Consider the following 17862-nt stretch of genomic DNA (forward strand, 5'->3'; position numbering starts at 1 on the left):
TATTCATAAAAAGAATTCTCCTTTATCGTAAAATTTTATTACGTCTAAATGATTCTGTCGGAATGAATCTAAATTCATCGCATACTCAAATGAGTTTAATCGCGGATAAAAATATCCGAGACAAAATGTTGAAAAAGTTAAAGAACAAGCCAGGTAGGTCAGCAAAATAACAAGATATTCATTGTATATACAAGATATCTCCTCCAAAATTTAATAAATAATTATTTTCGCGAAAAACGTATGTTTAGTCAAAATACAATATGGCAGTATAATTATCCACACGTGCGTATTTTTCTAAAGAGTGTTGCAATTACCCGCTCAAGTGATTTTGGAAAATAATATATCTACTATCCAATAGATGGCACTCTACTTATTTTAATTTAAAACTGCAGAATCAATGTTGTATGTGACGTAAATGCTTTATTACTTGATCCGTATAACCCTAGTTATAATATATTTATTTAAATATGTGGCTAACAACCAATCCCAAAACCATATTTGATTGAAAAAGATTTTTAAGACTAATTTATCAAAAATGTTTATGTTTGCAGTCGAATGAAATTGTGAGGTTAGGTTTCATTGACGTAATTTGAAATGTATCGCTTTATTAGATCATTTTGTGAAATAATTTATTTATCATTATTAATAATTTTCAACAACAAAACTGTATCTTTATAATATTATGATATTATTTTAAAAGCATTATAGGATTATAGTCACGTTGAGTGAAACCATACTAAGCGAAATCTTGTTATAGTACACATGCTGGCGTATATTTAACCTCTGTATTATTATTAATATATCATTTATATTTGTATCAAAATATTGTTTAATGAAGTACTACGGATACAACTCGAAAAGTCAGGCGTTAAATTAATTAATATTTTAAATACAAATGTCATAAAATAACTCTACTTCGTTATTAAAATAATGAATATCTTTTGATTTTATCATTCAAAACATGACACGAAAAAAGTGCTTCAGGTTAAAACATAAATGTTACCCTATACTACACTATCATTTTGAGTTGTTTTTTTTAAATTTTAATTATTATTACGGAATAGTTCATAATAAATTAAAATCTATCAAATATCAATATATGTAATATTATATTCATATTTTATAGTTATATTTTATTTTACACGTAAACAAATAATATGCAGTAGGTGTTATATCTTAGTATGTTTACCAGCCGGCTTTCTCACACATGCACATTCTCTAAATAAACAAAGTCTTTCATAACCGGGTCGAAGCCGTCCAAAGCACCAATCACGTTTCGAGAATTTTATCGACGCGCATGCGGTCACTGACGTGTCGCGCACTGCCTATATAAGCACACGTCGGATCGCAAAATCGAACATTACGTACAAATTCAAGTGACGCTGTCGTGAGAAATTAAGAGTGATTCTTTTTCCTGAACGCAAATAAATCTAGTCGAAAATATGTCTGAAGCTTTCTTTGATGAGTATGATTATTATAACTTCGAATACGACAAGCACATTTTCTCCAGTCACAGTGGCAAGCAGCGGACAAAGAAGGAGGTGAGTCAGCACACAAATCACTTCGATCCGTCTGGCCATTCTAGAAAGATCGTTACGAAGTTGGTTAATACTGAGCACAATAAGAAAGGCGGCAAGTAAGAACTAATGAGTTGTAGAAATAAAAACGACTATGGCTTGTAAAAGGAACGTTGATTTAATGCCGAACGATTTGAGGACGTTATGGCGGATACCCGAAGAAAGAACGGGTCGCTCGTCTCTGAGATCAGTGGAACAGCCCAGAAAGTTTCTGTTGAACCATTGTTTTTATTATGCACACTACAACGGAAGGTGTCGTCGGAGCGATTCACTTCGTAGCCCCGTCGGGATACACCGGTGATGTACATCAAACACCATTCCGTATACTGATCTCTATCTCTGGGCTTGTTGTAAAGCTCATTTTTGCTGTGTTACTAATTTCTAGTTAGATATTACGTTATTGTATCGTTACGTGCTGCGTCGATGACTGTAATTAATTTAAGGTTAATAAAAAACTATTTAATGAACGTTTTGTTTTATTGAGGATATCATGTTATGTTTGTCACAACACACGAGCATACGCACACATCTACTCTTGTTTATACACAAAAACAACCTTGAGACTCGGCAGACTGAATCACAATAATGTTGACCTTGTCCGCTTTATCAGTTTTCCAGTTTTTCTACGTCTTAAAATACCTATTTAAAACGTCATATTTTTATTTTTCTGTTTTCAATATAAAAAATCGGTAAGCTGCTAAAATAATATTCATCCTACTGTCAAGTTTAGAAAATGTGTCATAAAATAGTTTTTACTCCATATGATAATAAAAAACAGAAATTGTTATAATTTTTTAATGGTGTAAGTATTCATAAATGTAAATAAATCTTCAGTTAAATAAAGTTAAAAAAAAAGTTATTCTTTGATGATTCAAAAAATATAATTTAAGATATTGTTAGATGTCAGAATTTAAAAATATGTGTATGAGTACTATTTGGGTATTTTTTACTTGTAATGTATAGTTAACCAGGAAGAAATAAGTGAGATACATTTGCAAATCATATTTTTTAAGTAACTGTTGTATCCAAACTGGTTTAGCAAGTTATGGACTGTTCTTGATGTACGTTTTCAGAGCACGTTTTTTTAATAACATATATAAATTATTTTATATAGTCGAGCCTCCGTCGAATAGTAAAAATACTACTTAGCATGATATTTAAAAATATATATATTAATTTTATCTAAGTTTAACATCTCTCTAAAATACTAAATATGCTAGCGAGTAGGATTGATTAATACTATTTCATAAAAAAAAATAAACGACTTTTCGTTATATCTTACGGTAATTGTATAAAGGCAGAAATGTTAAGAAATAAATTGACATAATGTACTGCGCACATTTGCAAGGATCAAGGCCCTGAATTGAATAAACATTTGAATTGATTTTATAGACAGCGTTTCATTTTGCCATAACGATGACAAAAGTTTTGAAATAAGTTTAGCGCTAAAAATATACAAATTTCTTCATAAAAAAGTAATAAATAGTTGTACCCATTGCTTTTATAAATGTACAGAATGTATATTATTGGCGGAATTTGTAATAGTAGGTCTACTTTGTGAGTTGAGATTAAAGAAATATTGCTTTGTTCATAGATACTACTGTGTTTCCTTTTCTGTTCTTTGAGGTATTGTTGTTTCCTTATTGATTTTGCAAATGTCAAGTGTGATTTTATTAAACAGCTATATAATATTTAAGTCAAAGTAAGTTTACTGAAAATATGTCAGACATCAGTTATATTATAAGTACTCTGAAAGTTATTCATTCATTGGCAAATTATTCCACAATTCCAGTGCGAATGAAGCCATAGCTGATAGCATTAAAAAATATATTCCTTCGCACAGACGTCACACGTATAACTGATAACCATAGCCGCACAGATAACATATAAAATAATAAACATCTCACAGCCACATTCAAAACGTAAACAATGTTATCTTTATTAATATAAACAACTAAAAATAACAAGGTTATACCTTTTCACTTGTTTATATTATATCAAATATATATAACAACTTGATGCTGCTTCACGAAAGGCTTAACGAATAGGATCGGAGTTGTCAAATAGCTATAGAGACTAGAGAGCTATGCTCGGAGTTTCTCTATGGGATCGAATCAAAAATGAGGAGATAGAGATAAAAGGATTAGCTTGAAGTGGCAGTGAGCAGGTCATATAGCAATAAGATGGCCGTTGATGCCGAAAAGTTCTCGTATGGAGACCACGGATCGAAAAATGCAGCGTTGGACGTCTAAAAACGAGATGGATGGATGGGTGGATATAACAACTCGGTGGAATATAGTAAAATAGGTACAATGATTAAAAGCTTCTAATCACATACTTCTATTGATTGAAGAAAGATATAAATTATAATTAATCTTTAATATTCGAACTTAGTGTTGCATCTATTTTTGTAATTTTTTTTTTATATTGGCACCTTGTCAATTGTCAACCCTAAATAGTACTTCGCAACGTGACATCGCACGTGAGGTCTGTCACCTTGGCATTATAAGTATATTTATTTTCATACATAATCTTCTTCGTGTATCTATAAACAACGGGTTCAACATTGTACACACGTTCATATTCTGGGTAATAAATTTATGAAAATAATTAAAAACCACAAATTTATTCTGAAATTACAAGTTATATTGATTAAAGTAGGGGATGAAATACGTATTTCAGTGGCTTATAAACATCAAAGTTATTAATTTACTAAACAAGGTAGAATGCATTTAGTTCAAAAGGAGAATGTAAGGCAAAGACAATGTCAAGACTGCTATTTTAAGCGACGCCGAGGATTGCCATTTCTGCTTAGCTACTATATAAAAGATATTTCCTTCTTTTTAACTTTTCGCTATCCACTAATCAAGAATTATAAATAAAAAGAAAATTGGCTCCACTTCCAAAATATATATTGTCATGATGGTGTTATAAAAAAAATAGTTCCTGTTCAGTATTCTATGAAACCTTCGTAACGTTACCTCGAGTCTTTGTTAAAATTGAAACCGTCATTTCCTGAAGGTTACAATACGTACAATGGCTACTGGACACACTAACGTGTTACCAACCTAAAATATTTAATCAAAATCATAAATAATCTTTTAACTATGTCATCCACAAATAATAATTATCAATGTGGGTTATCTTTTATCGATAAACAATTGTTCAAATACAAATAACTCACTAGAACTATAAAATAGAAACAATGGTTTTGCTGTAATTAAACACAGTGCGTTGACCGCGATTCAGGTTAAAAATAATAATTTTTACTTACTTAGGTATGGAAAGGCAGATTTTGTAATCTAAACGCATCAGCAATTGTATTACAACGTTGAGTCAAGTTTTTAAATAAATATTTTAGTTAAAATGATGTAGAGATTAAGATAGCGTCTCAAATGTTTTTTTAATGTTGGCAATTATAAATATATACAATTGTATTTTTTTCTAATATTGATCATAGAATATATGTAACTGCCGGCAGATCCAAAAACCAATACCAACCAATAAAAAACCAATTTTCTACCTATTCATTACAAACTTATTTTATAAGCTAATTATATTTCTTACGTAATATATTCTAGAAAAAAAAATTAGATCCTGCATTGTAATTACATATTTATGAATATCTAAAATTTTCCTAATTAATCTATGTCTTCATATGACGTTATCGGCGTTTTGTTCTATTAAAAACATTTTTTTTAAGAACATGGTCTAATATTTACGAAAGTAAAAGACTATTAAAAAAGTTTGAGGGTTTTTTTTAAATGATCATTAAGATAATGAGATCTAAGATTTTCGCGAGTTTTATTCATTTAAATGAAACTAGTATTATTCGGATATACTACGCGGATTTTATTATTTAAAAACTACATAATCCCGACTTTTCGGTTACTTTGCAACAACCGTGATCACGGGCAGACGAGGCACCTCGGATTATATAGTTTTTAAATAATAAAATCCGCGTAGTATATCCGACTAATAGTAGTTTCATTTAAATGATCATTAAGATATTGGTTATACACATTTAGCTTTATTTTTGACTGTTTGTTTTAATCCTCAACTTTATCTAAGTTTTGAGTAGTATATAACTCGTGTGGAATTAAAAATAATAACTAATACAATAAAGTGCTGATATTTACTTTATAGTATGGAATTCTTGATCAATTTTGAAAGTTAATTGACAAAGCCCTTGTCATATCCAATTTTGTTATAGTACATGTTCGACTTCTCTATTTTCTGCAATCTGAATTTTGCTATATTTTTTTGTTTTTATAAAAAATAATCCGTATTTATTTTATCTATGATAACTTCTTGCTTCATCCTTCATAATATTATGTCACAATTAAGGATTCCATCAAATATAATTTTATTTCGTATCGTTACTACGTTAGCTTTACACGGAATTTTTATTACAATTGTTTTTAATTCCTTGTACCAGAAATGTGCCTACATTTTATTTTTAGATTTATATAAAAGCATTCTTTTGTCTATATATGTTTTTGTGTTATATTTTATCACTTTTCAAGGATTTCCTGTATTCATTTCCTGATACCAAGGCATTAAAAACAATTATAATAAAAATAACGTGTGATGCTGTATAAACGTAAATAAAAAAATAATATATTTAAATATCAAAACAGAAAAAAAAAATGGACACAAAATAAGTATATTTAATGCTTTAAAAACAGGTAATAATTTATAAGATTCTTCTTCAGTAGATAATAATTATAAACAATAAAGATACACATACTTAAAAGAGTTTATACAAGCATCTTTGAACTGCGACAAGTATTATATCCAAATCAAATACTATCTATACTTCAATTTTTTTAAGCCAAATTATTTTACGATAAGCTTTAGTATTATAAAAATCCTTATAGTACGTAGTTATTAGGTCATGTATATTATAATTATTAATCTTCTTATATCTTTATCTATACAATGTAACATTTAAAAAAATTAGTTATACCTCTTTTCAAAACATTTTAATATATGACAACAGTCCTGTCAAACAACAATTCAGAAATGTCACGCCTATTTTTAATCTGTACTATTGGTAAATGACATTTGAGAAACCTCTCATTTGTCGCTGTTGCAAAACCAGATTAAGTGAAAGCTTTGGAGAAATTCGCATGAAAGCTGAGCGAATTTAAGTACCTAAAGATTCACGAAAGCTTGGTAGCAGTCACTCAATCGGATATTTGGTGTGCAAAGTAAGAATGGAATATCCAATATCATTGTTGACTTTACTAATAAGTCATATATATATTAAAGTTGCTAAAATGTTAAGTATTGTGTTTATTATGTTATGGAGATAAAATTATTAATTAATTGTAATGAATTTGTGATATCCGATAACGTATAAAGTAGAATTTATTTATGACTTCTTATAGATAAAATAATTTTTAAAAACATAAGATAACTTACAAATGATAACGAACTTTTATTTAAATAATATTTATTACGAACGGTAAATAACAAATCGAAAAGTATGACTACATTTCTTATCAACTGCGATTCACATTGAAGCGTTCACGGACGTGAAATATTTTGATTTTTATCGTTCATTCGTGAATAAGTTGTTTACTGAAAAAAAAATATTCATAAAATGAAAACTATTTAATTATTTTAAAAAAGACAGGACCTTATATAACGGCTTAATGTTGATTTACATAAAATATTGAAATTATATCAGTGTTTTGGCGTGTGCAAATTTTTTCTTTAATAAACTAAACGAATCCGATTATTAAGATATAAAGCAAAGATTGTATTATTTAAAAATGAATTTTTAAATTTCGATAACTTTAAAGGGAAATTTAAAAAAATTTCAAACGAGGAGCATTAGAAGGAACAAACCACTGGTATCGAAAGTAGTTGTTTATTTCAATATACATATATATAAATAATTAAAACTGCATAAATCTCATTTATACACAATTCTGTTAAATTTGCTAAAAATTCGTGCAGTCATTCAATTTTGGTCTCCTTAAATCTTAACTATTATCTGCATAGTATATCCTTATACTTAACCGTTCATATTATTTTCTCGTTAAACTGGTTGGAAATAGTTTACGTGATAAAAGTAATCAGTAAAACGTGATTTCAAACACGTTCAGTTTAATTTCTGATAAAGTTCGTAGATTATGTTTTTTTTTTTAATGATCTTAAAATATCGCCAAAGATGTCAGGAATTACAAAATATTTCACAACAGAAACGTCAAAGTATAGATTAAAAAAAACTTTGTTAAGGTACATTAACATTCTGAGATAAGGTGTTACGAATTCAAATAACATAACATATTAAAGTTAAACCGGAAAATGTCGATTTATATTTTTTTAATATTATAATTAAGATGTAAAATGTGTTTTTAGATGTTTTGAAACAAAGTAGAAAACTAATTAAAATTTCTAGAATATACATTAGTTAGTACAATTAACTTCAGTTGTATGTTATTGCAATATAAGGTTAATTTAGTTTTATGTATATGACGACTTCTCTTAGCAATAATTTTTTTTATTGATCTTCTATGAATAACAGCTGTTAGTCACCATTTATTCTGACATGTTTTATCAGCTGTTTAAGACGAAATTAAACAATGTGAGTCATAATGTTATTATTTTTAATATCAAACAAGACAATAGCGATTTTATATGTATTTCATTTGAAAGAATTTATATATATTAAAAAATTCCTAAAATTCGTTGTCAAAAATGAAATTACAATATCAATTATAAGTTTTAATATCATCTTAAGATGTTGCAATATTAAAAAAATATGACAAGGTGGACAATTATTCCGAGAAATTAAATTATGATTTATGATTATTTTTTTTTGTAATGAAATATAAAGAATAAACTGGATGATGTAATAGTTAGCCATAGTTGTATAATTTTAGTGCGCAGTTAACGAATGGCTCATATACTAGTATATCATATAAATACACAGAGGTCAACCATGAAGTTGAAAACCTAATAAAATTGAGAATCAATTATGACATAGGAAGATTGTTTCAATTAAATACGACTTTCTCACATATACATATAATTTAACTGTTTCAATTTGTACTAAAGTGTAATTTATATGCTTGAAGCGAATTTAATAACTTTCACTTAAAATAAAGACGTTTGGAGGGAGGAGACATTTTAAATAGAATAAATAAAATTACGTCACAATCGAATTTTCATGTTTGTATATTATTATTTCACGCCCAACATAGATAAGTCACCATTTTTAAAAAAAATATATGATTTTGACAGATGTCAGAGTATTTCGTTTGATTATTATTCCCGCTAAAACATATTTCAATGAATCTGTCATTCTTAAATTTTTCGTTCAAAACATTAGACTAGTTGCAATTTTTTATGAATACAGAATACCTCATACGATACAATTCTGTTTTGTATACATATAAAAAATAGACAGTAAAGTACTAAAGGCGGTCTTGTCGCTTAAAGCCATTTATTCCTGGCCGTCATAGCGCATGAAAAAATAAAAGTGGGCTGAAATATAAATTGCATTCCTATGAGTTTTAGGATAAGGTATTAATTACTATTATCTATATTATACAAAAGACAGGAAAAAAGTATGTTTTACTTTTAACGTTTTGAAATTGTTATTTACTCTTTCTTTATAAATATATATATTTTTTCTATATATTTTACAAAGTAGAAAATTGTAAGCAAGAAATCATATTTTGAAATGACACACAACTGTTTTTCAAAATTATCGTATTTATCTTCAGTGCGCCCATTTTTAAAACGTGAGAATATATTTCTTCAGCCTTTAAATCACTTTCCTACTAAAAATGTTTAATCTTGACCCAAAAACCGAAAATTCTAATACCCGCATACTGGCCTGAATTTTAATCGGAATGAGGAACAATTGTTTCTTTACCGGTATATATAGATCTTGTTTATTTTAGAACAAATGTGTCTATTATGTGAAAAAGATCTTTAAAAACATTATTAATTACTTAACTGACTGAGGTTAGCTTAAAGAATCAAAAATGGAAAAAGACAGAATTTATCATATATTCGAATTATTAATTTCATAAAATTTAAGACGTAAAACTTATTAAAACACAATATTAAAACATCGAAATCTAATATAAATAGTAATGACGGTTAGCGGCAAACAAAATACGGATATTAAAGGTCAATCGACACTTTCGCATCTGCCTATTGAATAATAAAATTTGAATCGATGGTTATTACTATTATTCACTACAATTAATATTATTTACAACAGCTGGGTGACTAATGACACCGCTGTATCAATATTGTGGGTAAAAAGGTTTTTATAATTAATGAGATATTTACAAGGTATTGCTCTTGAATAGGAGGTCGCGAGCCGATCTATCGCCTTTATTGCTGATATTAAAACATCACGTAAAACCAGTGACTACCGAACATAATTTTCAACGAATTCAAACCAAAGTAACGCCAGCTAGTGTCGAGTAGCGGGGCTTGTTGACAGTGTTGCTAGATATTAAAAATATGAATAAATTGTGACGTGATATACAATTTATCCGATAATGTGGTGAAAACGGTTAAGGTTTTATTTTTATAATAAAACCAATTTAATGATCGAGTAATAATTTATTTTCATATTGATTTTTAAGCATTGATATAATAATATACAGAGGACAGAATGTAACACTATTTAATTTGTAAATCCAAAGTAGGTTTCTCCAGCGCTTTCTTTGTTTTTTTTTTTGTAAATATTTTTACGGCTCTGGATACGAGTCCTTTTGAGTTTCTCCAGCGCTTTCCGCGAAAGGTTACCATAATATAAAATTAATATTTTTCTATATACGATACGTATGAGAAGCAATACAAAATCCCAGAGGATATCAGTGCGTCATCCTCCAGACCAGACATATTTATGTATTCGCGAATGTTAAAGCAGTTGTGATAATAGAACTTACGGTTTCTAGGGAGATCAACATCCCCAAAGACCATGCCATCAAGGTCAACAAATATTACGAGCTCGAAAACAAACTCACTCGAAATAGGTTCGTCTTGGATTTGTACGCGATAGAAGTGGGAGCGAGAGGTATAACGGCAAAATCTCTCTACAACCCACTAAAAGACCTGGGCCTGGTTCAGAACTAATATCAATTCATTCTTGGAACGTACTTTGAAGGCAGCCCTAGTAGGTTCTTTTAAAATTTGGTTAGGTGCAGAGAGGAGCTTGGACGGGGAAGGTTAGCGTTTAACGCGCGTTAGATAGGGGCTCTTTAAACCTACACCTGGGTCGCAAGTCCCAGAACCTGTTGAAGCTCCTCTCCCTGCAACGATCCGGCACCCACACGGTGAATCCATTGAATGCTGAGAGGTTTCGTCTCGCCTAATTCACTACGTATTGAATTCTTTAAACGTGAAACATCAATAAATTAACATCACGACATTTGTTATGTAATCATCATTAGGAAGAAATCTTTATAGAGCAAAGCAGGATTTTAGTTAAAAACATCAATACTATATATGGAAGCGAGTATTTATGAAAATATCTTATTAAAATTCATTAAATTAAAACAATGTTTTTCATATTTCAGTTGACACTTGACTTTGTTTATTAGAGAATTAGTACAAGTTTATTTATTATGTACAACTCTAAAGACTGATTCACAATCAATAATTTTGTTCGGCCAAATAAATATAGTACACTGATTTCAGATGTTGATGCTATCAAAGAATTTAAGGTGGAAGAAATAAAGAATAGGTATATGTCAATACTCAATAGTCTGTGTAAATAGTTTTCCTTTCGACAAACTCCTTCGTGTTTCCACACGAATAAAAACGTTGACATTGGCAGAATATTCCACGATTCCAGTGCAAATGAAGCCATAGCATAAAAAAAATAGTATTTCTAAACAAATTTTCAAAATATAAGTATTTAGAAAATGTTTTAAAAATATAGGACAAATATGATTAAAATGTACAAAATACAGGTTTAGATATGAACTGAGAATTTATATATATATGTATGTGTTTCCCACCTCAATCCTGCTACTCAATACAGGAATATACGATTTTAATTTAAGATAATTTATTACATTAATATCACTAATTTAAAACTTATCTACAATAACCATAAAACTAAATAACAAAAAAAAGTTAATTTTATTTTTCCACTTGCATTGTAATTGCATTGCACATTAATAAATAATTTACTTTATTACAAACACTTGATATATTACATTGAGTCATTATACGTAACAAAATAAGTAGATATATGTACATTATAAAATATAATATGTTATTCAATTCTAGATTCTAAAAATATACAAATTAAGAACCAAAATTCTATTATATCTGTATAATATGAAAAAACAACAAAGAAATATTCGCCTGACATTTTAAGTTACTATTCACATAACTAAGAGATACATTTTAAAAACTTATACAGAGTTGTGTAAATTTAAGTGTGATTAAGAATAAACAGTAAATTTATCTTATGTCTATATATATATATAAAACAAGATCATTATTACTTTACCATATTGTTATAAATACATTTAATTAAAATTACATTTTTTAAACTTATACATTATTCAATATACATATACGAAGTTTTACATACAACTATGCTTTAATTATCTGTTCCTTAAATATCAGATTAAATGTCAAAGTCTTTATCTTTATTATCTCAAATGTATATAAGTTTATACAAATATACCGCTTGGGTACACAGTAAAGGAATGTATTTCTCAAATACAATCATTATGGACATATATATATATATATAGAAATTTTTCGTTAACCAATATTGATGATCCACTGAAACTACAGTTTTCCTTCAGTTTTGTATGGTAGATCATATATTTATAGGTCTACCTGACTAGTTAGCACACATAACTGATAGTTCTCACGGAACTGCACTGTCCGTTTCCAAACACTTAAAACATCACTTTCAATTCACATGAAAGTCTTATTTGAAGTCACTTCACATTAATGTATAGTCGACTCTAAATATCAATTCCTGGAAGAACAAACGGAATAATTAATTATTGATACTGTAATTATTATATTTATGACTTAATATATATTTTTAAGCGCATTCGTTTTAGATATGTGCATACATTACTATGGTACTTATAAGACACTCGACTCAGTTAAATAGATACACACACATATATATATGTTATGTTATAATTTCTAAATACCTGGAAATATCGCAAATTCAGGACGTCTCTCATAGCTTCAATGGGTGTCACAAATTTGGTGGATCCGATCAAGAAGTTGTTATCAACACCGCTCGTTATCACGGTTCTGTGTAGTTGTTTGCATTCCTCGGCCGTGATGCCTCCCACCACAAATATGATGACGGTGGAGTTGTCCAATGGGTGCTTTATCTGTTTCTTCTTACTTGTCAGTATGCTGGGAAATTTTTTTTAACTTATATTTCAGAAAGCACAGTTCATGTACCAAAGTTTATAGAAAAATGAACATAAAATAATATATTTTTTAATTATATGAAGATGAAACTGATTTGGTTTGAAAACTATTGTAAGCTGTTATATGTTAGTTAAGTACTTATGGGAATATTTTACACACTTAATCACCCAGTACGGGTAGGTTAGTCATATATGTTGCTAACCTTGAGTTAAGAGAAAGAAAGATGAATATTGTGTATATCTTAGAATCTCAACAAAAAATAATTATTTATTCTTCCCACACATACTTAGCAAACAAATAAAAAATCTACCGAGCTGTACAAATATGTTATCATCTGCACATATATAATATTAAGTTATAAAAATAGTAATCAATCAATAATACTTTCTACTGAAATTAAAATATTTGTTTTGTTTCTATATTAAAACTCCGTTTAACTTACTTAAGTCCACTCCTTAGTAAATCTTTGATACCATCATGTCTGTGTCGCAGGTCGCTCAACTCTGGCCGCTCTGAGTCCACCAAACCCTCAACCAGCTGTTGCAGAACCCCGGAGTATTCGTGACCTGAACCGCTCTCGCATGGACGGAGTACTGATGTGAACCTAGAATTATATCGTAGGTTAGGATTCATGTTACTTATAGTTAGGAAAAATTCAATAATTTTCTAATAATATTTTGTGCGATTTAAAAAACTAAGTTTTTCTCCCAATTCACTCTTAAATTTGGTAGTAAGTTCAGATTTAAAAAGTATATACTAATTTATAAGGAATAAATAGTGTACCAATAATCAATATGTTAATGTATTAAATGCATATTTCACAGGAGAATTGTTTATTGAATCAGTTTGAAAGGAATTTTTATTTTATTTTCGGACTTTAAAACAAAAAACCGACACAACGAGAATGCAAACAAAATTAATTACTTAATAATTTGTTGTTATTTTTAAAGGATAAAAAAAGAGGTTCCATATTTACGATTCGGATTGTTTTAATATTTACAGATAATTAAGAACTTTTTTTAATATTTAATAACATAATTAATTAACGACTATCCTCTTGTAAATCACATCCGAATAGACTTACTATATAATGAATAAAATCTACTTACTTATGCAGCGTTTTTCTCATCTGCGATATTTCTTTCAACCTGGCCATAATCACTGTGGCCATCGACTCGCATTCCTCTGGCATAACAATGTCGGCAATGGTAGTGGTGTCTAGGATGTTTTTGTGGTCTTCAAATATGGCAACACTGAGAGCTTCCTGTAGGCTCTCCTCGTGATTTTTATTGAATGCCACCTCCGTTCCCATTAGTGAATAAACATTAATCAGAAGTGCCAGGAGACTCTCCAATGGTAGATCACGGTCTTTCCGTGTCTTAATCAAATGACCCAGCTGTAGACATTAATATCAATTAGTATGGCAGCTAGAATATAAACATGGCCATCTATCTATATCTCTGTCTGTGATTGTCATTTGTTAACATATCAAAATATAGGCACATATATTTTAAATTTCAAAGCTGTGCTTATAACATATTAATACATATATGAAATTCACGACAATTATATATTTTATTTCTGTCATAAAAAAAATATTAATATAATTCTTCAAACTGAAATCTTGATATTGGAACTCACAAGTAATAATTTTGTTTTCGTTCGGTTTAATAGTACTGACACAAAACTGTTTATAAATTTTTTTGTTGGCTCTAAGTGATAAGTTATATAGAAGGGAATGTTGTTAATTTTCAAGCCCTTATATAAGAATTTATTGTATTAGATATTCTGTATAGATTCACCTGGAGTAAGACGCTAGTGGAATCCCTACTGGCTGCTAAGTTCTGTAACACCTGGCGTTCCAAACTCATGAGTAGCTCGTACTGAACCCTCTTTGGTGACTTCAATGTCTGCACCACACCTAATGCTTGTTGGAGTATGCCGAGATTGCTGGCTATTATTTCATAGTTACCTGAAATATTACACAATTTGATTTTTATTGACTGCTACAATGGTGAGCTTGTTTGTTTGGTTGACTGTGTTAACCTCAGGAACTACTGATTTGAATCGAAATGTACTTCACAGGCTAACACCAATGGCAGCAAACTATCATGAATATGTAGCAAAAGAGAAAAAAATATTAATTCAGTAATGTATTTAGATTTAATAAATATTCCCAAGTTTAAATGACAAATGTAAGAGAAATTCAAAAGTCAATGAAGTAATTTCTCCCATTAATTTACTATAAACATATTTTTATTCAAATCAGCTGTCTCACCTTTAGAAGCATTGACGATCTTCTCAACACTTTGCGGTGTTACTTTCAATAGTGTCTTAGGTCCGGGTGACTTTTGGACGTCGATTTTGGACAGTTTATTATATATATCAAACATAACTTCCTTCTGGGACTTATTTATCATGTGGTCGTACGTCTGGAGACACACGTCGTCGTTCGCGTGATAAACACAACCGGGGCTCAATTGGATGTCGTTAGGATGACAGATTCTGAAAGACAAATGTATGTATGTACCTATATATATATATATACATTTTTTTTTATGCTATGCCTTCATTCGCACTGGATCCTATATTAATTTATGTTGTGTTAACATTAGTGACGATTGTGACCATAGATAATATATTTATTAATTCTGACAATAGTCAGTGTGGTCTGTAATATAGAACATAAAGTTAATTTTGAGAACTTAGCCAAAGTCAAATTGAGACCATTAAATCTTTGTTTGTTATACATGTGTCTACATTTGGTAACCTAAGCTTTACAGTTCCCTGGTTTTTAAAAAGTAAAGTGAAAACTGTCAGCTTCTACCCACATCAGTTACTATCATAAAATATATCAAGTAATTATGACATAGTGTGATTACAGATAGCCAAGATTTAAGTTTTATAGTTTTATTGATAAAATAAAATTTTTATGTATATTTAAACAGGCTTTCAATTTATTAGGGCTCAATTCAAGTATTATTTTATATATATATATATATATATATATTGGTTTTTGAACAATGTTTTTGCTTACTTACACATTAGCTTCACACAAAGCTGACATATCAACACCCACTTCATTTGAATGTCCGGGAAACCTTGGCAGCACAGCCATCATCTTATCGAGAATGGACTCAGTAGAATGTGTCGTCACACCACACAGGTCTAATGTGCGATCAACAATGATTAAGGAGGTCGGGTTTGAGCAGGTCTGAAAGTGGTGATATTTCTTTTAGACTGATTTTCGAATTTATTTGTTAAAGATGATAATTCAGATATCTCTCACCTTCCGTCTAGATACACAGATTGGTGAATTTTCTAAAATACCAGCAATCAGTGTGCTGTATGTTCCCATATAATAAACATCATCTTTCATATTCATTGAGTCCAACAGACTGTTTAAACTGCTCGTTAGTCTCCTTACCATCAAGCGTTGTTCATTTGTAAGTGTGTATAGGTCTACAGAGGGAGTATCCGGTACTAACTTCTCTTCGAACATGGGGTATATTTGGTGATACGGAGGTGTGAGAAAGACAACATTTGTGGGTGTCACAGCAAATATCGGAACAAAGACCACTTCTATGACACATTGCTACAAAAAATACAATAATATATTGCTTGTTTTGACTATATTCAATTCTTATAGTATTGACTTTATACCTTCTTTCCACAGCATTCAATGAGCATATTCTCCAAATACTTAGTGGCTTCTCCAGGAGCCCGACCTGAAGATACAACATCGCCAATGTCTCTCCCTTCATTCAGTTCCAAATACACAATGTCCAGACTCACACTTGATATGAGAATACAATGAGTAAAGTCACCATGGCGAGTTATTTCTCTAATAGTCTTCAGTTGTATGCTTGTTGCTTGAGTAATAAATACTACCTTTTTGTGCTCCTTTTTGGTACGCTAGAATGATTTTTATTGAATGTAATTAATGCATATAGCAATAAATTTGTATTTCTCGTAATGAAATATTGAAGTAGCTATATTGAAAATTATATAGGTACCTCAAAAGGCGACAAAGTTTTGACAGCAACTGCTCCACCGTTTATAAGATTGAAGAGTCCACCATCCCAATGCAGGCATTCAGCGCTGTGAGCATCCAAGAATACCACCGCCCCAATAATACGATTATACACTTCTGACCACCAGGTCTTATTAAATTCCTTCACAGAGGCCGACATTTTTGTTCTCTTCAGTTTTGATTTAATTTTTATCCTCTCACCCCTTTTAGAAAATGTGGTTTATAATAATTTCATTGTAACCTGCCTTCGAATACTTTATTTGCAATATTATTTTAATTAGAAAAAAATCACATGAATTATGTATTATAATGTTATATTATAAAATCGATTTCAAAACAACGTCGCAACTTTTAGTGATAAATGACAAGTGTAATAACTGCGTCACTTGACATATTCAATGTCGATTGACGCAGCATACGACAAACGTCATTGAACGTTTCGTCCTTTAACTAAAGAAATTTATTGCAAAGTACAAGAACTCAAAAGGTTTTGTATTAATTAATTATCTATAATCAAACTTTTCATTTTCGGTGTAGACTATTAAATTATATTACTTTTTTTTTATCTGCAATTAAAATTTCTATTAAAATACTAACAGTTGTCTACGGCGTTGCCCGCGTATTAGGCACTCTAGTGTACAAGATCTCAACATAAAAGTTTCAATCGATATCTCAAAAATCCATTAATTATTTCCTAATTTAGTGACAATGGAACTATCTCAGACCAATTCCCGAGTAGAATTAGGTACTCCCACCTTCTTAGTCAAGTTACTCCTTGATATTACCTACCTGCAATGGAGTAGTTCCAGAGATGAGCCTATACAGACAGACAAACTAGTTGAAATGTTGTCA

General features: G+C 29.7%; 2 protein-coding genes and 1 long non-coding RNA gene across 3 annotated transcripts; 2 read left to right on the forward strand and 1 right to left on the reverse strand.

The window, feature by feature from the left end:
- The first annotated feature begins 1346 nt into the window (after nucleotides 1–1346).
- Nucleotides 1347–1666, forward strand: LOC116770351 (nuclear protein 1). Its single transcript, XM_032661790.2, has one exon. The coding sequence runs from the start codon at nucleotides 1443–1445 to the stop codon at nucleotides 1638–1640; it is 198 nt and encodes a 65-aa protein (XP_032517681.1). The 5' UTR covers nucleotides 1347–1442; the 3' UTR covers nucleotides 1641–1666.
- Nucleotides 1667–3522: 1856 nt separating this feature from the next.
- Nucleotides 3523–14089, forward strand: LOC133320185 (uncharacterized). Its single transcript, XR_009753625.1, has 2 exons — nucleotides 3523–3884; nucleotides 13470–14089. It is a non-coding gene; the product is annotated as an uncharacterized LOC133320185 (long non-coding RNA).
- LOC116770159 (sec1 family domain-containing protein 2-like) lies at nucleotides 11120–17379 on the reverse strand. Its single transcript, XM_061527646.1, has 10 exons — nucleotides 16994–17379; nucleotides 16641–16892; nucleotides 16267–16572; nucleotides 16019–16191; nucleotides 15256–15482; nucleotides 14780–14949; nucleotides 14087–14373; nucleotides 13420–13581; nucleotides 12746–12959; nucleotides 11120–12561 (listed from the first exon to the last, which is right to left on the reverse strand). Exons 1-10 carry the CDS (start codon nucleotides 17168–17170, stop codon nucleotides 12526–12528), a joined length of 2004 nt encoding a protein of 667 aa, XP_061383630.1. The 5' UTR covers nucleotides 17171–17379; the 3' UTR covers nucleotides 11120–12525.
- Between the last annotated feature and the right edge of the window lie 483 nt (nucleotides 17380–17862).

Source organism: Danaus plexippus, assembly GCF_018135715.1.
Source record: "Danaus plexippus chromosome 13 unlocalized genomic scaffold, MEX_DaPlex mxdp_15, whole genome shotgun sequence".
NCBI classification, from domain to species: domain Eukaryota; kingdom Metazoa; phylum Arthropoda; class Insecta; order Lepidoptera; family Nymphalidae; genus Danaus; species Danaus plexippus.